Source organism: Streptopelia decaocto (assembly GCF_964273445.1).
Source record: "Streptopelia decaocto genome assembly, chromosome: 12".
Taxonomy (NCBI): domain Eukaryota; kingdom Metazoa; phylum Chordata; class Aves; order Columbiformes; family Columbidae; genus Streptopelia; species Streptopelia decaocto.
Window position 1 is genome coordinate 18,755,965 of NC_138667.1, and position 26,868 is coordinate 18,782,832.

General features: G+C 41.5%; 1 protein-coding gene across 5 annotated transcripts; it reads right to left on the reverse strand.

Annotated features, from left to right (window-relative positions):
• On the reverse strand, positions 1 to 26,868 carry MATR3 (matrin 3). 5 transcript variants are annotated; one of them, XM_082063896.1, is made up of 15 exons: positions 26,470 to 26,610; positions 17,621 to 18,700; positions 13,561 to 13,622; positions 12,889 to 12,930; positions 12,540 to 12,643; positions 11,342 to 11,394; positions 10,759 to 10,884; positions 10,010 to 10,135; positions 9,668 to 9,838; positions 7,058 to 7,189; positions 5,740 to 5,783; positions 4,901 to 5,291; positions 3,433 to 3,826; positions 2,734 to 2,855; positions 1 to 1,233 (listed from the first exon to the last, which is right to left on the reverse strand). In XM_082063896.1, exons 2-15 carry the CDS (start codon positions 18,509 to 18,511, stop codon positions 1,183 to 1,185), a joined length of 2,709 nt encoding a protein of 902 aa, XP_081920022.1. In that variant the 5' UTR covers positions 18,512 to 18,700; positions 26,470 to 26,610; the 3' UTR covers positions 1 to 1,182. The 5 variants fall into 5 exon arrangements, with proteins under 5 accessions (XP_081920022.1, XP_081920023.1, XP_081920025.1 ...); XM_082063897.1 differs by lacking the exons at positions 17,621 to 18,700; positions 26,470 to 26,610 and adding an exon at positions 26,783 to 26,868; XM_082063899.1 differs by lacking the exons at positions 17,621 to 18,700; positions 26,470 to 26,610 and adding an exon at positions 26,636 to 26,649.

The window sequence follows — 26,868 nt, forward strand, 5'->3', positions numbered from 1 at the left end:
CAGTGTTTTAACAAGTGACATTTTAATTTGCTCAGAAACAAAAGAGGTTTTAGGAAAGGGAAAGAAAAGTTACGCATAAGCTGCTAAATCACAGGTGTTAAACATGCAAAACTTGGTATGAAGAGCTCAGTAGACACACTGGTTAACATGCCGAACGTCTCTAACAAATCACTGCTGCCTAGCTTTGTTTATTGGTAAATCACTTTAGTAATCCGAATTCACAAATAAGCAGTAAATAACAAAAACTACAGGTAAACACGGGTTACACATGCAAATTCCTGTTCACATCTCACATGTGCAGGTACATTAAGAGCACAGATCTAAAGGTTCTTGACGCAAAACCAGATTTTAACAAAACCGGGTTTAAAATGCGGGTATGAAAAAATTACATGTGAAGAATATAAAGATACCTTTGTACATTTCAGGACTCAATTGCTGCTTTTGAATATACTCGAGATGTACAACAGCTACAGGATTCAAGTAAAAGCAGGAAGAGCTCAAGGAAATAATACTGGTCAGAGGAGAACGGGCATTTACTTCTCACTAAAAATACACAGAAGAGCTGAATAGGAAAAATCTATCAAGAGCTTTGAAAAGAAAAAAATCACAAAGTTGTAAAGCTAATCACTAATTTTGCTATTTGCTATATAACAGCAATGACATTAAAAGAAACTGCAGGTCAACATTTAAAAATGCAACTTACATTGAAAGACTTTTCAAAAGTGAAATGCAACGACAGCCTTGCACTCTAAATTAAATACCTGCCAGGCTCAGACTGAAATATGGAATGTTCTACATAAGAAATAACTCTGTATTTTTATTTTATCTTTTATTGAGAATGGAACTGAAAGAATTTCTGAAGCTTGAAAGTCGTAACTGAAATGAAGTTTTCTTCCCATAGACGAGCTTTCCACAAGGGTGCGAGATTTTTTTTCTTTAATAGCTTGAAGTGTCAAAACAAAAACTTGTTGCCATTCTCACATTAAGAACAAATTTTGTCATTAACTTAACTGCGTCTGCTTTTTGCTACAACATTGAAACACATGAACAGACCTCTAATGCCTACTGTATCGCACTAAAACAAAAAAGGAATACAGTGTTTCCATCTACTACTTGTACTGCTTTTAAAAAAGATAAACATTAAAAACAAAGCCACTCTTTTCCTTACATCCATCCTTCCTTCTAAGCTTCTTTCTTTTGCCTGTGGTCTTCTGCCATTTTATCCAGAATTTTCTGTTGAGAGAAAGTGATGGTATTTTGCAGGTATTTCAAGAGTTTCTCACAGTCACAACATCAACAATTAAATTTTCAAGTTGGAAAATCTGTCACTTTTAACTGCAAAGGTCACAACTAAGACCGGCGCTTCTCCATGCGCCGGAGCTCCTGGGACGCACGTTATCCATACGTCACCGAACACGTGTTTCCCAGCCCTGCCGGTCCTGCCTTCCAAACAGCAATTCATTTCAATTTTATCTTGGGCTCGTGACAGCGGTTGTGCCACTTACCTGCTGGGAATTTGCCATTGATAAAGCCAGAGCCAAACCATCTCCCCTCCCTAGAGATGGGGCGGTTTGGAACTCTTGAGGGGTTTGTTATCACTCGATGACATTTGGCAGCAACATCAGTTCATCGATTTAGTTCGTTTTCTTGCTGTCACAGCGACAAGCTCCCGCTGGAGAAGCGCCTTGTCACTGTGCTACAAATGTGCATTTTTCGCCCTTCCCTCCCCGATTCTAAAACCCTTCCAATGTTAGAAAGCCACTCAAGCATTTGTGCCACGGAATAAACAAACCAAATCATGTTGCATTTCAGTGAGTTAATACATTGAGGTTATTTCCCCCCTTCCCCTTTTACATCAAGGCTTTAAAGTCCTGTCATCAGGTACCTCAATGGAAAAATTAAAATAAAAAGGGGAAAAAAAAAAAAAAGCTATGGGTGATGGATGAGGTGGGTTTTTCTTGCTATAGGATTCTGCCTGGGAATTGATTTTTTGACCTACTCCTTGCTAATGGTGTTTGCTTTGTGCCATTTATCCGTGCCATCTGCCTCCCAGGGCCCTGCATGTTTGTTTAGGGTTCCCTATGATCACTCCCTTATTCCAAGGGAGAACGCAAATGTTTGGAGTCCCAGCCGCCACCTTCTTCTTTTCTACAGAGCCCCCCGCGTTTGTTTTCAGCTCAGTCACTGACGGGTATCAAATCAATTTATGTGAACACTGTGTTATTATTGCTACATTGTGTAGGATTTCCCTTTCTCGGGGTGGCATTTAAAAGCGGCGTTATCATTCATGCCATGCAATCATGTGATACCTCATCCAATTAACTGTAAAACACGCTCACAAAATCAGAAGTTGCAAATATGGGTTTGTTTTTTAATATATAACATCTTAAGCTCCGTTGACCCGTTTAAAAAAGCCCTCAAAGGGCCAACGGGAAGGATTTGAGTTACCTGTATTTACTCTGCACCACTACTTCTGAGCCTGGCCTTCAATCACAATGCCCTCTTTCATCCGAATTTACAAAAACCTGCTAGAGCCCATCTTTAAAATGTGTATCCTGCAGATTATTTTCAGCAGATGAAGTCTTGGAGATGTCTGGCTTCAGATAGAGTTCTAGAATAAGCCAATTTCCACTGCCTGAAAGCCCTTTTGTTTTTTCCTCAGCCCATTCTCATTCAGATCTATTCCCCCAGGAAAGAATCACACCATTTAAAATGAACAAGTTTTTGCCTTACCTTCAACTTTTGATAATGAGGAAGGCTGCTGCAATGGGTCTTTTTTGCAACATCTTCATTTGTGTAGAACAGGGAACACAATTTGCAATAAAACCCTGTTTTGGGTACCACATAATTCACACCTAGAGAAGTAAACACCACAAAATAAACTAAGAGATCTACTCTACATGTCATATGTCATTTCAGCTAAATCTTAAAACCATAATTCACTTTACATTAAAAGCTGCTTTATCTTTAAAAGTCCTTGTCTTAGTTTAGTCAAGCCAGGGCCTGGTAGTAACTAAATATGTGCAGGCTTTTTAAAACAAAATTTAAACCTTTCAGATTAAGGGTCCATTTTATTGGTTCCTTCAAAAGAACTAACAACATTCTGTGATTGGTTTCTGATTATTTAGTATGAATCTAAACTAACACCACTACTGTGATTTGTGTTATTAATTGAATATGTGTTGCTAAAATATACCTCTTCCAATTTAATTTCTGCCTAAGGAAAGTGTTATGGAGAAATATATGAAAATAAGGGGGGAAAAGAAATCAAATACTAGGAGGTTAGGGAGGAGCGAAGAAGGGGGAGAGAGCGGGAGGCCCTAAAATGAAAGGCTCAGTGGCAACATGTTGCCAGAAAGAAAAGGCAAATGAAATGAGAAATGCTACTGCGATGCACAGCGATGTGTCTGAAGGGAACGGAAACAGCCTTACCCACAGGGACGTTGGGCTGGTACGGCCCGATCCGAAACTCGTCCGGAACAAGAGCTTTCTCTTGGACGCTCTTTGTTTCCTGCTCGTCCTGGGTGTCTGTGTTTTCGTGGGTGTTTTTCTCAGCATCCTGCACTGTTGTGGGATCAGAAGCTTCAACGTTTTCAGCCTTCGAGTTATCTTCGGGTTTGGTTCCATTTTCTAGCGTTTCATTCTCCTGCTCCGGCTCCTCGATCTTGTCGACCTTGATCTCTGCCAAACTCTCATCATTTTTGGGAGCAGATTTTAGTGCCAAACCCGACTTGCGGAGTTTCTGATGATCCGAGTCTTCTTCGTCACCAACCTCATCCAGAGTGACGAAACCTTCCATGCTCCGCGGAAAGCCACCCACGTAGCGCTGTGGAGAAAACCGTTTCCTTATGTCAGCTTATTCTTAAATGGTCCCCTCCAACTGTCTTAAGTTTCAGAAGAGAAACATCTTTTCCAAATTCCCTGGAAAAATGCTTCAATTTGTCCTTCAAGACCTGCCTCACTCATCCAAAATGTTACTCAAGCAATCTGAGTAGGACTGAAACAGATTAAGCTTCACACCTGTGCTCTAAGAATGCAGGTTTTCAAGGAAGGCGGTTTGAGTTTCGAGTTAGTTATAACAAAAAATACCCTCATAATAAGAAATAAGCAGTGTATTCGCATTGGCAGCATTGATTCCAACACCACACAATGAACTTCCTGATAAAACAATCCCCCAAACTGAAAACCACACACACTATGTTTGTTCAAAACAAGGAATGTGCCTTTTGTGCAAAGCAACATTCCAAGTCAACAACGTTACTGCAACTTCGCTATTCCACACAACTGCATATGATTTAAACATGATAAAACCCAAAACACATGAGTGTGGGATCATCTGGTGAGGAAAAAAGTTCACAGCAAGTAACCTATAACCTATGACAGAGTATTTTTTCTCAACTGGAAATGGGCCTTGGCGAATCACAAATGGACCTGTCCACCTTTTCAGCTAAGCATAAAGATATGCAAACAATTTTGTCCAGGTCTAAATGAGCCTCAAGGCCCAAATAAATCAGTTTTTGAATGTCACAATTCTGTGCTCAAGAGTAACCAGAGCCTGTCTCACAAGAAACTGCTGTGGGCAAAACCCAGTCCCTGGCTGCTTGGTGTTAAAAGGGCAGAGAGAAAGGCAAGAAAACCTCCAGGAAGCAACATGGGTAGAACCCCACAAGTGAATACTGCTGTCAAAACAGAAACAGCGATTTGTAACTCATTTCATGTGCAAGTTGCATCCAATGGGATCTTCCACTTTCTCCACAGGAACTTTAACAGCCATTTCTCTTCAGACAGGTGTGCCACAAGTGTCTTAAAGACCCACGGAAAAAGCTCTGCAGCAGAACACTGCCGTGTGCTATTCAAGTTAGGTACCTGTGTGGAAAACCTTGTCTTACTATACAATTACCTTTTTAAGCTTTTTCTTTGCTGCTGGATTGGCCACAACATTCCCCTCGGTTTTGGCGGTCGCATCATCAGTTGTCTCCTTTTTTTCTTCGGTAGTGACATCAGCTAAACTGGCGACATCCGCATCATCCCCCGCCGAGCTGCCGCTTTCTAACAGCGCTGCCGCTTCCTCCTCGTCCACCAGCAGCTCGTCTTCCGACTCCAGGAGCAAACTCGGCTCGTCTGGGTCAGCCTGTTCGCTGCTTTTAGTGCCCGATGGCTCAGCGGCATCGTCTTGTTTCTCCTCTTTCGCTTTAGCTTCCGCACCGTCATTTTCAGGTTTCTGAGCAGCATCTGTCTTAGATTTCTTATCGCTTGGAGAATCTTTGCTGTCTGGAGAATACGTTCTCTTTCTGCAAAGAATAAAGAATACCTGCTTGTAAATCTGAAGAGAGTCCAGAAACACCTAAAAAGAGGTAGTTATAGTTTTCTAGATAAGCCTGAAGTAGATTGTGTTTTAGTTTCAAAAAGGGAAGGGTTGAGCGAAAGATCCCACTCTTGAAATATGCAAAAGGCTGCAAGGAAAAACAGTCCTTACAACACAGGACAACTGCTCACGGGTTTAAACTGAAGGAAGGCAATGCTAATTAGGGACTGGAAAAGATTGCCTGAAGAGGCTGTGAAACCGCCAGCATTTGAAGAGGAGGGCAGGTAGCACCAGAAACAGTTCATCTCAGGATACAACAAAGAATAATTGGATCTCAGACATTGCCTAACTCCTTTTGTATAATTTCTATACTCTGGGTAAGGTATTTTCATATTTCTTTTAAACAATTTTATGCTTTAGCAACAGTTAATTACCTAGTTTTATCCTTTTTCAGCAGTTCAACTCCTTTGTTTGGAATCTAAAATGAAATTTTAAAAAATGGTAAGTCACAGTAATGATGATTTACACAACAGTCACAGCATTAATTCAGACCAGACAGCACCATCTAGCCAAGCACTCCCAACGACCTTAATCCACAAGTACTTTTACCACCTAACAGGTAGCAACCTGCTATTCTGTTAGACAGGACCTTCCCAACCTAGAAATCCCACCTTTATTCACAGTCACTATCAGTTATTCAGTGGCACATCCCGCTCCAGAACAACCCGTGTTCACGGACAGCACAAATCAGTGTGACTCTTCCCCTCTCCCCGGCGTTAGCAGTGGGCGACATGGAAAGCTTCAGCAGACCCACACTTCACTTCTTTATGAGTTACCGAATAGGAAGTTCCACTCATATGGCAGCAACATGGAAAACGATGCAATGCATTGCTTAAGTATTTGAATTTGCACAAAGCATTCACTTTCGGTGCATTATCAGTTGCAATAGTAAAACTCCTTCATGCTCCACAATAGAAAGCTTATGTTTGAGACAGCTTGACAGTTCAGATTGCTCCTCCTTTCCTAGCTAATGTCATAGGCTCATAGAGAAATTCAACTGCAAGACTATTAGCCTGGTATTATGTAAAAACAAACAAAAAAACCACTATTGGCCAACACCTCCCTCCTTGATATGAGCTACACATGCAAAGTGCAGTTACATTCCAAGTTTTGACAAAGCTTCTTTTTAAAAATTAGCAATCTATACAGGTAGCTGGGGGTTCGTGTCCACAAGAGGGATCAAAAAGCTTCCTGGTGCTAAAGGAAAGAGGTTTTGGATGGCAAACAACACAGGAAACATGTTCTGTTGTAAAATTTGGTAGGGATTCCTCCTTAAACTACCAACGTTTCATTTTTTTTCTGTATACTAGAATACAACAAAACGGACAAAACCAGCAGCAGCTGTGAAAAGCAAAGAACTAAGTATCGAATGCCTGAGGACACCATTCTGCCACCCGCCTTGATTTTACTCACTGATCACTTTCAGAGGAGAGTGAGAGAAAAAGAACCCACATTACGGAACATTTTAGATTTTAATGAAAATATCTCAATTTGTCTGGGTTTTGTTTAATCTGAAAGGAAAATCCTTGTACTTTGTTCTAGGCCTCGTAACACCACTCACGCCAAGTAACTGCGCTCAGGTAGTTCAGAAAATACCAAAGCAAATCCTTCCAAATTTTCAATAAGCACTAGCTGTCTTCTACTTCACTTTACCCCTTCGACTACAATTAGAAACCTAAACCCACTACTTACCCTTAACACCAGTTTCTTGTACTTTTCAGATAAATCCACTTTCACACATCTGCCTTGGAACCAAAGCGCTTTGTTGGCACAATGCTCAACCATGGCTAAAGCGTCTTCTCTGGTCTCCATCTCAATGAAAGCCTGAAAAGATGAAAATACACATTAACAATGACTATGAACTATACCACACTTCTGCAGGCAAAGCTATTTAACCTAAACCACAGCATTTCCAAACGCTGAAACAAAATTGAGAGATATAACTAGATCCATCCTCTCCAAGCCGTACATTTTTACATTTACCGAAGTGCTCTATATACCCCACCTTTTCAATTCAGTAATATCTGTCCCATAGAAAGCTCTGAAATTAAACAAATTAAACAGTATTTTTTGAGAGAAGCCTTAAACAGAAAGGCAGCATTTGCTCGTCTGTCTGCCATGCTTTTTAAGGGATCCCTCCAAGAAGCAAGCCTGTGACTACTAAATCTGCTGAACAAGCTTTTAAAAACACATCTGGGTTAAAGGATGATGGACAGATAGAGAAGAGCTGTTTCTGCATACAGCTTGGACAGCAAGGGGGTTGATGTTCCTGCTGAATTAAGGTCGGCCAGGACTTCCTGGGGGTCACACAATGGATTCCAGTCGTTTTTCACTCCCCAAGTGTAACATTAGTCAGGCAGAAAGGGACCTGGGGGAACTAATTGACAGGAAGCTCAACATGAGCCAACAGTGTGCCCAGGTGGCCAAGAAGGCCAATGGTATCCTGTCCTGCATCAAAAAGAGCATGGTGAGCAGGACAAGGGCAGTGATCCTTCCCCTGTGCTCCGCATTGGGGAGGCCACATCTGGAGTATTGTTTTGAGTTCTGGCCCCTCAGTTCAGGAAAGAGATTGAAGTGCTGGAGCGGGTCCAGAGAAGAGCAACAAGACTGGGGAAGGGACTGGAACACAAGCCCTATGGGGAGAGGCTGAGGGAGCTGGGCTTGTTTAGTCTGGAGAAGAGGAGGCTTAGAGCTGAGCTCAGCACTCTCTAGAACTACCTGAAGGGCAGTTCTAGCCAGGGGGGGATTGGGCTCTTCTCCCAGGCATCAGCAATAGGACAAGGGGCCATGGGCTTCAACTCTGCCAGGGGAAATTGAGGCTGGAGATTAGAAAGCAATTCTGTGCAGAGAGAGTGGTCAGGCATTGGAATGGCTGCCCAGGGAGGGGCTGGACTCACCGGCCCTGGAGGTTTGTAAACTGAGATTGGACATGGCACTTAGTGCCATGATCTAGTCAATGGACTGGAGTTGGACCAAGGGTTGGACTTGATGATCTCTGAGGTCTTTTCTAACCCAGTCCATTCTGTGATTCTGTGATTTTACTGTCTGTTTCTGAAGAGACTCTGCTCAACCCTGACTTGCTTTCCTAGTTTCTTTTCTAGCAATACTTTGCCCGTCTTCCCCCGAGACGTGGCTGGTGTGGTCTGCAGCTCAGCGATGCTTTTGCAGTGTCCTGCAGCCACCTCCCTGCCAGCTGCTGGTGTCCCCATGGCTCAGGGTCTGTTGGGATTTATTCCTGAAGCATCACAATAATTAATGCATTAGCTCCCCTTCTCCTAGGTATTCCAGATCTGTCAATAGCCCAGCTAGAGCGGGGGGACAATGCTTGTCTTGGTGACTGTGACTTCTCCAAGCACTGGCTTAGAGCTGAGCTCAACACTCTCTAGAACTACCTGAAGGGCAGTTCTAGCCAGGTGGGGATTGGGCTCTTCTCCCAGGCAGTCAGCAATAGGACAAGGGGCCATGGGCTTCAACTCTGCCAGGGGAAATTGAGGCTGGAGATTAGAAAGCAATTCTGTGCAGAGAGAGTGGTCAGGCATTGGAATGGCTGCCCAGGGAGGTGCTGGACTCACCGGCCCTGGAGGTTTTTAAACTGAGATTGGACATGGCACTTAGTGCCATGATCTAGTAAACGGACTGGAATTGGACTGGATGATCTTGGAAGTCTTTTCCAACCCAGTCCATTCTGTGATTCTGTGATTAGGGGATTCAGGCACTCATCACTCTGAAAAAGCACTGGAATTTCCTATTTAACTCTAGGGAGCAACAAACTGGGACAGCAAAGCTGAAAACAAATACAGAACTAAATACTTTGTAGAAATCATTGTACATGCACATCCAAAGCACTTTACTATATACATGCAATGCAATATCTTCAGGGTTTTTTAAAAGTTCAGAGAGCCACAGCGCAACGGCCTTTGTTTAAAGAACGAAAAATAAGAGGTAATTAAAGGAATGTTAGTAGTGGTATATATTTGTGTCTCATAGGTAACGTTTTCTCAGCCTTAAGAATGTTCTAAGACTCCTAGAAATCTGCATAGCAAAAAAAAATAAGCCTCAATGCTAAATATACCTTCTCAGCTGAGGTCTATTCTTTCTTTTTTTTTAATTTACATGCAGCTCCCATTACAGTAACATTGTGCAGGAAGCTGGACAGCAAACACCACCTACACCCCCAATAATTCCCATGTCTGTGCTAGAGCAGCAAGTCTGCACACACACCCATTAAAGGCACATCAGCTCTTCACAGCTAAAAACCCAAGTTCCAAATCGTCACACGTGTGCACTGCAACGCTCACTCACCTGGCTCTTCATTCTCATCAGGATGTAGTTCTTAATTTTCCCGTAGGGTTCCGCCAGTTTGAGGACGGCGTTGTCGGAGTATCCAGAGTGAGGTAAATTGCTGAGGTGAATCACACGGCCAAGTTCTGGTTTTGGCGGCTCATTTTTTTGGTCAGGTTTACCCTCAGGCTTCTAAAATTTAAAAGGGTATTACATTTTTTGTAGTGCATACTACATAAGATATACATTAGTGACTGTCCCTTGATTCAGTTGATACGGCTGAGAAGTACATAAAGAATAACTTCAAGGCAACGGCCTTGTAACACTGAGTGCCCCAGATTAAAATAAGGCAGAATGTTTTACCTTTATTCTTTTGTATTTCTGTGACAAGTGGACTCGGACTGGTTTACCAAACACCAGCGCGGGTGTTGTGGAATAGTATTCTACTGCAGCCTGGGCATCTTCGGTAGTGGACATTTCAATAAATGCCTGAAATCACACAAACAAATTAAGCGCTACTCCTTCGGGAACTAGTACTGTTTTATTATTATTATTTTTAACCTCAAGGTCTTCGTTGCTTTCCTGTAAAAACAGCTGCATCAAAAACAAAAGCCGCCTTTTGGCTACAACTTGAAGTGCCCTGCGGAACTTGGCAGGAATGGCACATACTTTATTTAGGCGCGCAAACAGAACTATTTGGTTGGTTTACATTCCACCTAGATTTGGATCCAACACATTCAATTGCTGCCTGTTTTTTCTCTTCTATGATATTGGCTTTTTCCACACTTCAAAATATGGCATTGCGTAATACAAACGACAACCAAATAAGTTTTCAGAGTATATTAGAACAAGAACAGATTTTGAAAGCAGAGTGTACTTTCAAGAAAGCTACGAACAACCAAAACCAAGGATTTTTACACTATTTAAGTTAAAACGCAGTATTACAGCATTTCAGGAAAGAAACTCAGCAGTCACTCTTCCTCTCACACGTGACCTTGGTGTCATCTTGCTTGGTAGTCAAGTAAGTCATTTCACAACAATTAAGCTCTGCCATTAAGCACACTAAAGACACCGAGCAGTGCCGGCAGCAGCACTGAAGGGCCCCATCTCACCTCATTGATTTTGTTTAGAATCAGGTGGTTTGTAATTATTCCGAATGGTTCAACAAGTTGAAGCAGCTGGTATCTCAAGTTCTTTCCCCTCTGGAAATCCATGATGTGAACAACTCTGCTTGTTTCCTGTTGAAGACAAAGAATACGGACACAACATGAACAGGAGATGTGCATCAGCTAACCTAAAAACAAAGTCTGCAAGGCTCTGCTCTACTATTTATTTACTTATTGATTTTAAATCTTCAGCGGTAACCAAAACGAGATGCATATAGAACGGCACAGAACCTCTGGGGATTTCCAGAGAGGAAGACGCCTGCCGTGCCAAAGTTGCCGTTCTGCATGCTCATAATAAAGAGAGTGTTTAAATATGGCCGGTGGAGTTTTAGAACAGATATTTTGTAGAGTACTCGGCACAACGAAACCTTCAGCAAAGCGTCAGCATTTCCACACAAATAAATAATAAAGCCTTTTAAAGACAATCCATTCATTCAAACAGATCTTCAGAAAAGTAAACAAAAAGCATATGTACTTAAAATTGTGGGTTTGTAGAAACAAGAAAACACACCAAATTTTTAATACTCACCACTCTGCCCTTTTGCATGTGTCTCGGTCCTTGCATATTTCCATTTCCAGCTCCTTTAAGAAATTAAAAGAATGAGCAAGCTTAGTTCAACCTGTAAGACTGGTACTAACATGTCTTTTCACAAGTTCTTAAAAGATTCAAGTCACTTGTAATACTAAAACAGAATGGCATCAAGTTCAAAAAAACTAATCATTTCATTAGTCTGACAAGACTTAAATTATTTCAGAGCTTCCTTCCTGATCATCCTGTTCAATTCAACATTAGAGAAAGAGCTGCACGGACTGAGGTGCAGAAACAGCGGAGAATCAACCCATTGAGAAATAAGAAAACTGTCTCCTGTTTTAGACTAAGATTTGCCATAGCAAAACATCTTCATACACAAAAGATACGAGATCTCCTTAACAAAGATACATTTTGTACAACCGAGGTTTTTGGTGTAGGAAGAGACTCCTAGTTTTGCTTCTAACCCAAACTCAATTCTACCATAATGCTTATTTTACTCGGAAACACCTGAAAAAAGCCTTTCAGACAGTCTGGCTCAAAGTCAAGTTTGAGGCGTTTTGAAAAACTAACGGTATTATTTTAATGAAATTAAGTATGGACGCATCTATCATCTAAAAATGCCTTTACAGAGTCTGAAATACTTACACTCTGTCAGGATACCTATGTAAATGACTTCATTTTGCTCTTTTAGTCACTTGAACCATTTAAAAGGGGAGAAGCAACAACTTCAGGCAAGAACCTGATTCTTAGCCTGCCTTCCTGGGAAGAAGAGGCTTACACCATCTATCTTCCCATTTCTCAGTTGCTATTTACATCTATTTGTCAAATCTATACAAAATTAAGGGGGGGAAAAAACACTTAGGACATTGAATTATTTTAAGTTTCACAAAAAAAAAAAAAAACAAAACAACAAAAGACAGACACTAAAAACTTATAGACGGGGGAAAAATATGTGGATTAATCAAACACAGTTAAAAAAACAGCCATAATAATGCAGTTAGCAGATGGTGGAAGGTGATAGTGAGGGATCAGAGTAGCAGTCTTTGGCCACAGAGGGACTGAAGTATTTTGGTTCTGCCATTCAAAAAAGTGAGTGTTTTTTTGTTTAAAGACACTGGTAAAAAATAAAATAAGCCAAGAAAAACCAAGAGAATCAAACCCACAAGAATTTAGGTCTTGTAAAAGCCGCTGTTACCTCTTGGGCCAACAGGAGGCCCTCCAAGGTGGAACGGAGGTGGTGGTGGTCCCAGAATCCCTGGCGCGGGGTTTGTGGATTGCTGCAACATAAAGGGATCACCCCTAGAAAGAGGGGAAAAAACAACGTTCATTTTAAACCGAAAATCAGTCTCAAAAACACCCCTAACTTCTGCAGAGCAGCCAAGACAAAGTTAACTTCAGCTACTTTTACTGCTGTGCTTCAGCCCATAGAAAATAAAGGGAGGTATCCAGGTGAAGAAAAGGTGTGTCGTTTCACAGCAAGTGTTAAAAACATCCTCTGCTTCACACAAAATATTACAAATATCGTAAAATTCACTACTACTTACATTCCATGTCCTGAATCACTGTCAGGATTCCATTCTGGGTATCTTAAAGACACACAAAAAAAAGGAAAAGGTAAGAAGAAGAGAATCTCTACCTATGCAATAACTTCCATACAAGCGGCAATACCTTTCCACGTCAGCACAGATAAAAGACACGGTAACACTGACCGCGACAAGACGTGAGCAGCATCTCTTGACAGAAGTGCTATTCTTAATGAGAAGCTTCTCGCGATATGTAACATGCCTGATAATTTATAATGCATATTGCAGTTTGTTTTACATTAAAAATTTAGACAAGTGACAAGTTAAAAATTACAGTATACCCCCCCTGTTGAGATTCAGCTCTTTAAACATGTTACATGTTGATCAGTAGGATCCAAAAGTTATGAACTGAGATCCCTTTTTTGTCCTGAAGATGCTCTGTTTAAGCTATGTGTTTTTATTCAGGGGAGGTTCAGGGTGAACATGTGGAAGAAGTTGTTTTGACACCGAGGGTGCTCAGACACTGGCCCAGACGACCTTCAAAAGTCCCTTCCAACCCAACCTATTTCATGATTCTATTCCCTACAGGGCACAGCGTGTTTTATAAACCTGTTTTGTGCAACACAATTGATCATTCTGTAGTTGTATTTGCCCCCACGCCACAGGAATGTTTACTGTACTTCAAATTCCTACATTTCAAGCAGCAGCTGACAACGTCGGCTGTGAGTCGCTCCATTGATATGATGGTTCCACTCCTGCAGCAAAGTAAATAATTAAAAATTAACAGCCACCTGCAGCAAGCCAATTTAACAAAATAATGTTACATAGTGCAGCACCTTCTAATCTGAAGTATCGAAAATAGAGGCAGAGATAATACAAATCTCATTTTGTCGTGCTGTAAAGAGCCACTGAATTTGGACCTACCTCCGAACTCCTAACCTGGGTGAAAAGGTGTCTGATGAAAATATCTTACATTATATGGGCTTGATCCTGCCTCAGAGGTGCAAAGTTCACCCAGGTGACTGCTACAGCACATGTGTGTCATCACAACTTCAACTTCTACAACCTGATGCTGATAGTTTTCTCCTTCAGTAATTTTAGAATTTCCTCCACTCTCTCTGCTTCATTCCTCAGACTTTTAAAGAGCATTTAAACTAAACACTCCAGTTTTTAGAACCATAAAGAAGCCAAGGAACTGCAAGGAAATCAGAAAGGAAAGACTAAAGGCAATGAAAGTGCATAGCTAGGACAAACTACGAGTGTACAGGTGACATATAAAAATATCCGACCATCTGAGGGGAATAATAAAGAAAAAAAGGAGATCTAAATCAAGATGGTACTAAGGAGGAATAATGGAATTAAACCAAATCAGCCAGAAAAACTCCTTCTAGTTTGGGCTTTAGCACTAGAAAGGAATGAGGGCTTTCTACTTTTTCTCTGCGGGTTATTGATTCTGAAGGGGGTTGGTTGTTTAAGACGAGAGAAGGCACGGGGACTGCTCCGTTCTGGATACGAGACACTACTGAGGATCACTGTAGTGTTTCCATATGCTAAAGGCCCAACTTACACTTTCCACCAAAGGAGAAAATCCTGGATTTAAAGTCTCCCGTGAAGTGCTGTCATTAAGCTACGCTCCAATATTACCCCATGATACATGAAATATAACGTGGAGCGAGATGAAACCTTCAGTAATTTTATCATGTAAAACGAGAGCACCACTTTTCCTTGTTAACTGCACAAGATGTAGGCTCTGAAACTATAAATTAATAAATGCGTTGGCAATTAAGATAAAAAACCAAAACTCCCAAGCAAAGCTATTGAAGTTTCTCCAGTTCAAAACTTTCTAACAAGTTTTAGTACTACACTAAAAATCTGTCTTTTAAACACTAAAAAACCTTCTGACTTTGGGTGCACTATCTGTAAAGCCTTGGTGGCTGATTCTGCCTGATACAACAGGATTTAAGGCTGTCTTAACATGTCATTTAATATTATAAACTGAAGTAGAAGTTATCTGCAAACTAGAGCCAAAGTTGGGGACATGTAATGCTCATTACAGTTCAAACACTTTTAAACTGGCAAAAAAGGGAGATCTGGCATATAACTTAGGATTTATTATCTTTTTCCCCCTAGGGAAAGTTTTAGGAACAACAGTGCATGTCTACATTATTAAATTTGTATTAAACACAATTTTTCACAGGGACTTCCCTTCGGTCCCTGCCCCTCCCCAATCTGAAGGGTTCCAGGGCATTCCATATTTACACACACAAACGTGAACGCCCAAAGTTAAGCCAGAGAAAATCTGAAGCGAGTTTCTTAAAACTCAGCTTACCTTTTGCCTCAATTGATACAAGCAGGAGGACACATTGTTCTTCAGAAAATTAGGCCAAATTTAAGTAGCTAATTTTAGACAGCCCTCTATTAGGGACACGGCCACGTTTTCCCTTTGAGATGTATCACCGTTTCAAGTGTTCAACCTCCAAATTCAACTGCTCACATTGCGTCAGCCTTTCTCTTTGGCAGAGAGCACAATCCCTCCACACCTAATGCCTCATTCCTTGATAAAGGGGTTGGGATTGACAAAATACCTAAAAAAAACTAGGGCACGATTTACTTCACAGACACAAAGCAAACTGCATCTTAAGATTTGAATTACATTGATTACATCACATTGAATTAGAGAAGCAATTAAGAAAATTGCTGAAGAAGAAAAAACAGAGGACGAGTCTAGCAGATTAAGTTACACCAAGGGTGTTTAACCCCTCGGTCAGGCTTAAACCACACATTGCGTTATGACACACTTTAAAAAAAATACTCCATAATTTCTATTTGAAGGTGGGGAAAATTACATTTTGATACTGCAGTAAGTTTATATTGTCCCAGCTAAGAAAAGCATTCCCTTTCTGCTTTCCATAAATTTTGGTTCAGATCAGATTACTTTAAAAGTTCTACTTGATTCAATTTTATGGAATTCTGTAACTAGTAGGTATGCAAAGCAGAGGAAAAAAGGAGAGAAAGAGAAGAATTCTTGGGGTGACATGATTTGTGAGACTAGAACCAAAGCCCAACCTTGGGTTGTAAGAAAACAGATGATCCCATTTCAAATATTTTATGGTGCACTAGTAGTTTAAGTCAAAGCATATTCCTAAAAAAACCCCAAAAGATGGTTTTACATGTTAGAGAAGAAGCCAGCCACTTAAGTTACTCTGTCAAAAGAATTTGGTATTTCTCATACCTGGAAAGATATTTCATGTTGGATATCCTTTCAATAGATCTTCATACCAAAGGAAACTAAGAACCACGAGGCTTTAAAATAAAGTGCTAAAAAGAACCCTACTTACAGGATTACTGGTTGCCATCTTCAAGGGCCTCAGAAGTTAATGCTTTCAATCTAACCAAACGAAGTCCTTTTACAGAACTGAGCATGCCATCTAAACTGTTAACACTTGAAACCTTTTATGAAAATAAACGTCAAATACAGGAGACAAGAAACCCGAATTACTGTGCTTATTTTATATAAAAAGTAATTAAAGCAACACGAGTTCATAACTGTCAGATCAGCTGCAGTCGTACACTTTGTGCTCTAACACTGGCTTGATCGTTTCCTGGCAGGGACAGAATAATTCTCGTGCTTCCAAAAGATCAGATGTACAGAAGCAGCGCTTTTTGAGAGGTAACTGTAAAGAAACGGTTAGTAACAGCAATTCCACATTGTCTCAATTTTACGGTAATAGCATGTATTATATTTTCAATTGAAGGCCTTCAAGCTAATTAGCCACTAATTGTGATGAGGGTGGCACCATATTAGCCAATTACATCACCTAGTACACTGAAAAATCAGCAAGATGAGTAAAATTGGAAAAGCTGAAAGTGAGAAGGCTCTGAAAATACCAGCTGACTCAACAGGCCGTTTTGAGTAACCTGCTGCCTTTGCGGAGAGTTGAACTAGTGGTGAATAAACTAAGAGGGAAGTCTCAGCATAGCCGGCTATACCCGAAGATCCAAGTAAAGAGCACTGCTAGGAACACAGAGCAGGTTCTGCACCAGCAGACGGATTGCTGAGTCTACAGGGAGAGATGCAACATGTGACAATAAAAAGTGAGGCTCAAGTGTCTAAGAAAGTAGTGAAAAAGGAGAAAAATGACGACAAATTTCAGCCATAGTATGAGATACAGAGTGTTAAAGTGAAATTAAAAAGGCAAGAATGAGCTAATCTAAAACGTGGGTTTTTTTTACTTTTGCAAATACGTTCCAGGGCTCTACATTAACTCTTTCCCTTTAGGCTGGGAAAAAGCAGAACTGTGCAAGAATGCATCTTAACTACATATAAATCCGCAATCAAGACAGATGTGGAGGAGAGCTGAAACTAGCTTCCCGAATAGCACAGTAGATACACCGCAACCCCCCCAAACCAACAAAACATGAAAAAACCCACCCCAAAACTGCTTGAATGCCAGATGTTTGTGTTTAAGAGACCATGTAGATGTAAAATATAAATAAGATATCCCAGTAGATGATAGCCGTTTGACTTGAAGTTAAGCAATCTGGGCAAACAAAATACATTAATGTAAAGCCCTGGTTTACAATGTTTGTTAACAGTTACCTTGTAAATAAACCAAGTGCCTTTTTCACTCTCAAACCAACTTTCAGATCATTTCAAAAGCAACCAGGCTATAGAAATAATTAAAGAAATAGGTAAAAACAGAACAGATACTACAACGTAAAGGAAAATAGAAGTATCTGGTGCATAACTCACCTTATTAGAATGAACTGGCATATCACATATAGAGCACAGATGGGGATAACCCTTCGGTAAGAATCCATGGAAGTCTTCAATATTGCTATTTGGAGGAGCACCTCTCTTTTTCTCAAAGAGAGATCTCTCAGGACCAGGGCCACGACCCATTCTGTCATACTCACTGTCAAATTTATGATAGTTATGCGAAGTCTCACCATAAAAAGATTCATCCCTACACCTTTCTCCATCTCTTAATCTGTCATCTTCATAATCCATTCTGTCATAATAACCAGATTCTTGAGAACGACTTCCATGGTCATAGTCAACCACTGGGTTGAGACTAGGACCACGATCATCAAAGCTATCTCTTCTAAAATGCCTTTTTTCTTCCCAATCATCCCTAGGTACTCTGTACGGTGGTTCCCGTGTGGATGATCTGCCATCTCTACCATAACCTTCTTCAGCTCTCCTCCTTTTAAGTTGTAGAAGGATCTGAGGCAAGTTTTCAGGAGTGATCTTGTCCTCGGGATAGCGACTCAGTTCATCTAAGTCTCTAGCAGACAGACCAAAGCTGGCCAAAATGTTAGTGGCCTGGTCTGCGTCTCCACGGTGCTGAGAAGACAAAGGGAGCGGACCTCTATTTCCAATGTTAAATATAGACTGCAAATTATGGGAAGAGGTACTACCAGAAGACAGTGCACTATGAGATCCTTGTTGGTTCAATGAAGAACTCATTCCAAGATTCATTAAGCTAGCAAGGCGTGCAGTACCCTGGTTCATCCTTCCAAGAGATGCTGGCATATTTAAAGACTGGGTAGCAGCAGCAAGAAGGCCTATTCCTGCAGAGAGCTCACGCCCGTGACCTTGGGAATCCCTACTCAGAGATGACTGCTGGAATGACTTGGACATTGTAGAACTATCGCTCGTCTACTTTATGGATCACAAAAAATTGTTTCCTTTTTTTTTTTTCTTAAAGATGGCTGAAAAGAGAGCTCACACTAGAAAGCTAGGCAAACTTCACTTCGAAAATGGTAACGCCAAGAAAGAGGATCAATAATGACTGCAGATCTTCTTCAAGCTGAGAAACACCAGACAATTCTGTAGAAAAACAAGCAGTTTTAGTCATAAATCCCTTTAAACAGATGCAGTTTTCAACTTATGCATCATGTTGATCTAAAAACATTCAAGATCTCAATCTTACAAGGCTTTTATTACGTAACTTAACAGATTCAAGAGGTACCCGGAACCTGCATTTATTATTTCAGGTAAAATACAGTAGTGCTTCCTATACATGCTACTCTTCTTCTACAAAAAGCTACTTTCATACCGAAGACAAGTGAATTTCAGAAGTTTGGGATGTCTGAGAGTTTACTAGCATATAAGCCTTGATCTCTGATTAATGGTTTTGTTTATACCCTACATAACTGTACTGTGTCTGTGAGAAGACCACAAAAAACTTAAGCCCACAGAATCCAAGATGACTTTGGCATATAATACATATTTGAAAATGAAACCTAAACCACCACAGAACATGACGAAAGGAAGTTAAAAGTAACTGAAGTTTGGGCAAAAAGTTTCTGCTGTAAGATCTGGTAAATAAGACCAAACATCATATTCAATCTTTATGGAGTAAAATTCCAATTACTGACGTGAAGACAGATGTGAACAAGAAAAATAAGTTTTAAATTTTGCAGGAAGTAAACAAGACCTCTTGTTCAAATTGCAGTTATCCAGATACCAGCACTTAGGAAGGGATTCTTTATTCTGTTATAATGCAGCTGTGACATCAGCCTGGCCTCTCAGACCTCAAGCTAAACAAGGTCAGGCTTAGCGCTGGGATGGGAGGGCCAAGGAGAGCCCTGGCCCTGCAGAAAGAGACCCTGGTGAGTCAGGAGATGGCACCAGCACTCTTGCCTGGTTCAGGCCAAACACTTTGACACCATGACCACATGTGGTAGTTAAAGATCCCAGAACAATCCTCATAAGAGATACCTGCCCCATGTTTCACTAAAATCCTAACCTCGTATTTAAATATTTGGTTCAACTGCATTTCCTTGAAGTTTTAACAAAATTGTGTTTCAATATCCACAGCGTTTTATATGCAATGTATTCATTGTACCATAATGTTCATTTTGTTTAGTGCAGAGCAGAAAAAACTTAATACTTTTCCCCATACTCTTTCAGCCTTGGGATAGATACACAAAATTTAAAGTAAGTCAACACACATAGAAACATTCCACCAGGAACACGTTATTCTTGGGTCCTCAATGTGGTAAAGCCCTTTTTGAGTTTCGAATCTCTGCGGAGCAGTTTTGCTTCTCCAGCACTGCCACTTAGATGCACACAAAACACAGAATCACTTGAGGGAAAAAAAAGAACAGGCACAAATTGCATAGCTCCAAATGAAATCAGCTTCTAGAAGAACAGGAACATTTGGGAGGGAATGGAAAGGACAAAATGAAAGCAAGGACTGTTCCTTGAAGAGACCAGTTCTGCAAAAGGTAATTTCTCTTGTACTGGAAACAGAAGAAAAAAAGGTCAAGGTTATGGGCACGTCCCTACCCCAAGTGCCTATTCAATCCAGAGCCCTGTTTCAATAGCATGGAAAGGTTTTTTTCTACTTGAAGCTGAAATGCACTTGGGTTTTGTTTCTCAGTAGCAGCATGTTACCAAATGATGTAGTTATGTAGAAAAATAATGGATTCTGTGAGAGATACATAAAGCACACAAAACCCTCACAGAACTCTGTCTGTGGAAACGCTTTATACAGTTTGCTACATATTCTGTTATCAGTACATCTAAACTCATATTTCAGTTATGCTTTTAAGGTCCACATACGTTGGAGCCACTTAAAGTAAGCTTAATTGCATACCATTTGGTTAAGAGCAAGAGATTGAGAAACACGGGGATGGCAGTAAGTTTAAAAGTATCTGAGGCAGAAGACAGAAAAGCGCTGCAGAAAGCTTCAGAGGAAAACAGGAAAACAAGAATATAGGGAGAGCAGACACGGCAAATTCTAAGTGCGAGATTCGGGCCAAGCTGACCACACCAAAGAACACCTGAAGAGAAAGCATTTAAGAACCATAGTGTAAAAATCAAGACTGTTTTGAGTTCAAACATGAGAAAAACACTAATATGCACTTGGGTACCATGTCTTACCTTACATACATTCAGTAATCTTCAAAGCACTTTATGACAGTTTTACAAGTTAATCCTCATTCCTCCCATTTTTACATCTAAATTTCCTTCTAGGCCATTTACACACTTACAGAATGGCTTGAAACTGAACTTACTGGGTTCTTCATAAAATCGGGTATTCAGAGAGCTTTGCAAACCAGACCCCGACAGCGATTCAGCAGAGAACCACATGGTCAGGAAAGGCAGGTGCGTCCTGCTGTTAACACACAGAGCTGCACTATTCGAGCTTTCACTCAACCAGGAAAGTTCTCCACTCTTCAAAAATACCCTTTTTCCCTTTGAACAGATGCTCACTAATCCTCCTGTCACGAGTTTCAATTGGCAGTTCATTGTCTGCTGCTCCAGAGAGATTAGCAGAGAACAAAACCCATCACATCCCAGTCTGGTTGGGACCTGGGCCGCAGAGATCCTGGTGACAGGACACACGGAGGTTTTACAGATCCACGATGTGCTGCTGCTGCAAACACCCAGAGATGAAAGAAGCAAAGGGAAAATAAAAACAAAGACGGGAGAAAAAAAGGCAAAGAAACAAGGATGGACAATCTTATGAAAAAGGATGAAATGGGACAGTAAGACGACTGCGTGATGAAGACAGAATATAACGTGGGCAGTTGGTGTGCTAGGCAGTAAACTGCCCTACCCCTAATTAATATTCGAGTACTTACAAAGTTTCTGATTTATCCTCAAAACCCACGATCTATCACATCGCTGTCATCTTGCAGTTACTGCTGTACTCTACTCCTAACTGTCCCCGTTCTTTAAAGTCAGACGAAGACAACAACAAAACGAGGTGAAGAAAGAGCTCTAAAAATCATACCAAGGAACGTTTAACTTCCACATGGTCAGGTTTACTATGTGATTTTAAAACGGCATTTTTTACGGTGATCACTTCTGAAAGATTTCATGTCAGTATTTGATAGAGACGGGTTCCCAAAGCCGGGTTTGAAGCGCTCGTGCCATCAACTGAGTCACAGCAACAAGAGGAGTACGACTGAGCAAAGCTGTCTAAAGAGCCAGACGGGATTTAGCCAAGTTGAAAGCGTTATGCTAATTGTTCTTCATGTAATTTCAGCTATTCTGGGAACAGACAGATATACATTTTAAAGATCTGTGGACAGAAATTTGGCTATATTAAGATTTGAAAATATATATTATAAAGCAACCTTGAAATAAGTTGAAAGTCAAAATGTTACTAGATTTCCAGACAAATGTGGACAATGAAAAAACACTTTATATCTACAAGTGGCAAAAGAGTTTTCTATAAAGGCAGACAACAAAAATAAGAAATTTGAATCCTACAGGATACACTGCTACCAAATAAAGGCCAAAATAAGGCTGATTTTCAAACACTATAGAAGGATTTTCTTTTTGTGTAGAATTGATTATAAACTCTTTTCAATAAAACTTATACAACTCCACATAAAAATTAATTTTGTTCCTGAAAGTAGTTTAATTAAGTGAATTCTTGGGATACATGATAACCTTAGATTACCATATTTTATGGAATGGTAGGCTGAAAATAATTTAGCTACCTATTCCTTCTACCACTCTTTTTAAAATTTGTGTATATATATTATAGCTTTAACACTAATCTTGTTCATAGAACAATTCGTCTTTTACCCATTCTTCTTGCACTATTTATAGAAAAGTCTCAAAAATTGAGAATAACTCTTTTCACTTTCTAGTCAGTTTCACTTTCACTTCAAAAGAAAATTACATCAAATTTGATCAACTCAACTTAATTATGGTAAAAACACAAAGTCATCTGCAAGCTGAAAAACACCCCCCCAGTTGGTAACAACACAAGACTTTGGAAGGCTGCACACCCTTGGGAAAAAAGTCTCAAACAAGTTTCACACCCACAATTCCTGCTTTTGGGATAAAAATCTAAAGAGATTTCTTCCCCTCCCTCCTTAGTTACACTTGGCGCAGCAATCCCTTTTTCTAGGGAAGAATTAATACACTTCTTGCCAAAAGCGTCTCCAATGTGTCACGGTAAAAAAAGGTTATGGATGGAAGAGATCTGGAAGCCCAAGTGAAAAATTTAGGCAGATAGTTCCCTATGTTGCTCTGGGAAATAATGGTAGTAAACCCAGGAACTTGCAAGGCAATGAGAACAGATGTTATCTAACTGCTGAATGACTCTTGTGGATTTCAAGACTACAGGATTACTTTGACAATACAGAAGAGGCCACTGTCTTTCCAAAGGCAAAGGAGGAATTATCCAGCAGCCTTAGATGGAGAAAATGCAGCTTATTGCCCATTTCAGGTGTCCGTATTCAGAGTGGTTACTTAATACTGCTGTTTCATATGGAAGAAAATGACTTATCTTGTTCAACTGATCTTCAAAGGCCATAACCTCAAAAACTTAAGCAGCACCTGGCACATGCTTTTTTTGTGCCCAGATTAAACAATCTGTTTGAGGCCTTGCAGAACAACCAGGAGAGTTTCATTCCTTACGTTCAGCTTCATCTCAGTGACTTGCTTGATCAGAGGAGCACATAATAATCTGAGATCTGAAGTTACTGTAACAGAGGATTGCTTCAGGACAGAGAAGTATTACATAGGAAACAGACTTATTTACAAATAGGCAATTAAAATTACCAGTTTAGCAATTAAGACTCTCAAAAGAACGTCAGATTTCAACATCTGAATGCAGAAAAAAGCCATGTAAAAGGCACTAATTTCTTATTTCTGTTCATTATATACTAAATTCAAGCATCCTTTACTAAGAAGGGCATTTATTCCTTTACAGAAACAACAGAAGCGGAAAAAAAGTGTACAAGGAACAGTGCACAAAGAGGAGAGGAGGCAAAAAAATGGGATTTTTTAGAAAGAGAAAACTGAATCAGCCCAGAAGATACAGAATAACCACCGTTCTGTGCACTGACTGCTCCATGAACACACAATTACCTCTATGGCTTCCATGCACACCTTCCTACTACAGGTGGGTCCCCTCGTTGTCACTGCCAGCAGAGCTGCAGCTCTACAGCGAGATGAAGGCACAAAAAGCTCCCTGAAGCCACTCAGAGCGGGTTCAACAGCAGGGGTCTGCCAAAACCACAGTCACCGCACACGACGCAGGATCACAGCCTGGAAGCTCTGGTAGCAACTGCTGTACATTCATGCACTTGGCAAAGCAAGAGAACATCACCACTCTTCGTTTCCATCCATTTTGGAGATTAATAGCCTTACAGGCACCAAAACTCTATGTTTTTTAAAAATAAATAGGTCACACATAACGTGACCACGGACAGATCGAAAACAAAGAGTTAATTGCTGTGACAGAGAACCAATGTTATAATTTTTAAAACAGAAAAACAAAACACCACACTTTTGTATTCGGATCTGGTGATTAAAAAGCCTTATGAATAATCAGTGAATGTTAAGTCTGCCTCCAGTCTGCCTCCAGGCACTTCCAGAGCTGTGATAAACCTGCATTCTTTCCCAGCTGAAATCTTGCATGTAGTTGTTGAGATGTATCTAGCTGCAGAGAAGAATCAAGGGACTGTGCTTCAGTGCTCAAAATAAAACTTGAACAGTTGAGAACTAAACTAGTTCAGAAATATTGTGAGGTTTTTGCTTTTGTTTTCAAGATTTGTTGACTTAGAGCACTGAGGAAGAATGCGAGCAGCACAGAGGCTACAAAAACACACTCCTAAATTAACATAGTGAAATGGAAATAATTTCTTCACGGCTTTGCTTAGAACAGTTTCTCCCTCAATTTGCTGAGCTACCTAGAGCACTGTTGAGTATTAGATTACAAAATATCTTTGTATTCGCCAAAACTCTCAGCAGAGATGTATGCAAGTCACAGAGAACGCCAGCAGACATTCCTTATTTCCCACCAAATTAGCGAGCATCTTTATTTAAGCGTAGCCCCAAATAAACCAGGTAGCAATCACATTTCAGCTGTACTGATAATAATACTGGGGATCCTTAATCTTGTCTGCAGTCTCAAAGACTGACTCTTCTTCCCTGCTCCTTAACTGTTTTCCAGTTTTCACCTTAAGGAACGTGGATATTCACATTTTAAGGATGCATTTAGGAATTTCTCTTGGTTATTCTTCCCCCCATTTAGTGTGGGGATGTATGTAACACCCAGATACCTGCAAAACACCGAAACTGAAGTTTTCAATACAGAGTAACTTCGGATGGCTTCCCTAAAACAGCCACACAGAAAAGGCTCATGATGTGGCAAACCTCACCAGAATCATAAGGGAGTGATCCAAATTCTTTAGTTGGTCACTCAGATTTCACCTCCTTACCTAGCACACAATGTAAAAGTACAGATATTGGGTTACCACCAAACAAACACACGTACAAGGCTCAAGTGCCAGTATCCTCACACAAATTATTCCATGTAATTCAGTAATTAATCATTTTGTGTGGTTATTCTGACAAAACTCAAGACAGAAGTTCACTGATTTCTCAGTAATACATTAAAAATGTTAATACATATGTTCCAGTACATTTTGAAAAAATAATATACGATTTTAACATATTAAAGTTTTCAGTGTATTAACATGTTTCCAAATTCAGGCTCAGTCACTGGATCAACAGATTCTTAACAAAGAAGTATCAAAAAACGTTGCCTTTTCCTCTTCTGAGGCATGAAAACTACACAGGCTGCGTTAAGTGACTTACATTTCCAAAAAGAGTTGCTCCCTACTTATCTTACTCCAGGAAGTCAGGACCACCTACTCCAGTGACAGCAACAAAACCTGAAGAATTTAAGGCTAAGTAAAAAGAACAAAGACTATTCAATTGTTTTATAACAGTAGCAGATACTTTTTTCCCAAAGGTTTGCTTCGTGGTAAAGAAAAAAGCCACACATTAAAAGCGGGATTTTTCAGCCTTCTTTCTACAGCATAAATGCTTCATGTATCAGAACAAAGCAGTTCTGCGGGTTCTCGGAAAGTTCTTTTTAACTCTGGCTTATTTTCAGCGTAAGTGAACGTAATATCTCATCACTTCGACTTTGGAAACAAAACACGTATATAAAAAAACATGAAAAGTTATTAAATCACCACAGAGAGATAAAAATTAAAAAAAAATCCCTGCAGCATGATTTGTAACCACAGCCGAAATTATATGAAAGTGAAACTGAGCAGAAAGAGCAGTCAATTCATTAACTCTGAATGCCAGAAAAACATCGGAACGAGCAGGTTTTGGGGACTAAAGGCCTTCAGACGTTACCGACGCGCTGTTCGGCTGCCCAGGGGCCGTTTTCGGGGGGCTGGGGAGGGACGGGGCCGCCTGCGGGACCCGGCAGCGCTGGCCGGGCGCTCGGCGCGGGGGGAAGTTCAGTCAGCGGGTGAAGCGCGGTTGGAGCCGGGGTCACCCCGAGAACACCCAACGGCCGAGAAGAGCCCCCTGTCCGCGCCCCCAGCCCGGCCGCTGCCGGTGAAGGGCGCGGGGGAGCCCCGGCGCTTTGTTGGCGGCCGCCGGAGGGCGCGCGGCGCGGCCGCAGTGCCGCTGTGCGCCGGGCGGGGGCGCTGCCGGGCCCGCCGCTCCCGCATGCGCGCTGCTGCCGCGCGCCAGCCGCGCTCCCCCTCCCCCGTTCCTAACGGACGCCCCCCCCTCTTCCCTCCCGTTTCCTCACAGAGCGGCGGCCGCCAGTTCCCAATATGGCAGCGGGCCGGGGGCGGCCGCAGCGCCGCTCCTACCTGCAGGCGGCGGGAAGGGAGCGCGGCGGCAGCGCCTCCCGGTCGCTGTGGCAGCAGCGGCGGGGGAGGGAGGGACGGACAGACTGAGGGAGGCGGCTGCGCGAGCCCCGCGCACGTCTCGCCGCGCTCGCGAGACCACGACCCGCCCGCTCGCCCGCTCACGTGCCCGGCGGTGGCCGCCCCCGCTCCGCTCGGCTCCGCGCCGCTCGCTGCCGCCGCCCCGCCCTCCGGGAGTGGATGTGGCCGGGAGTGGGTGGGGGAGGAGAAGGAGGTGCCGCCGGCCTCGGTCTCGCGAGAGGTGGGAGCCGCTCACCCTGCTCTCGCGAGAGTACCAGCGCACCGCCCGGCGCCGGCCCGCCGCTCGGCCCCCGCTCATTGTCCGCGCGCTCCCGCGGGGGC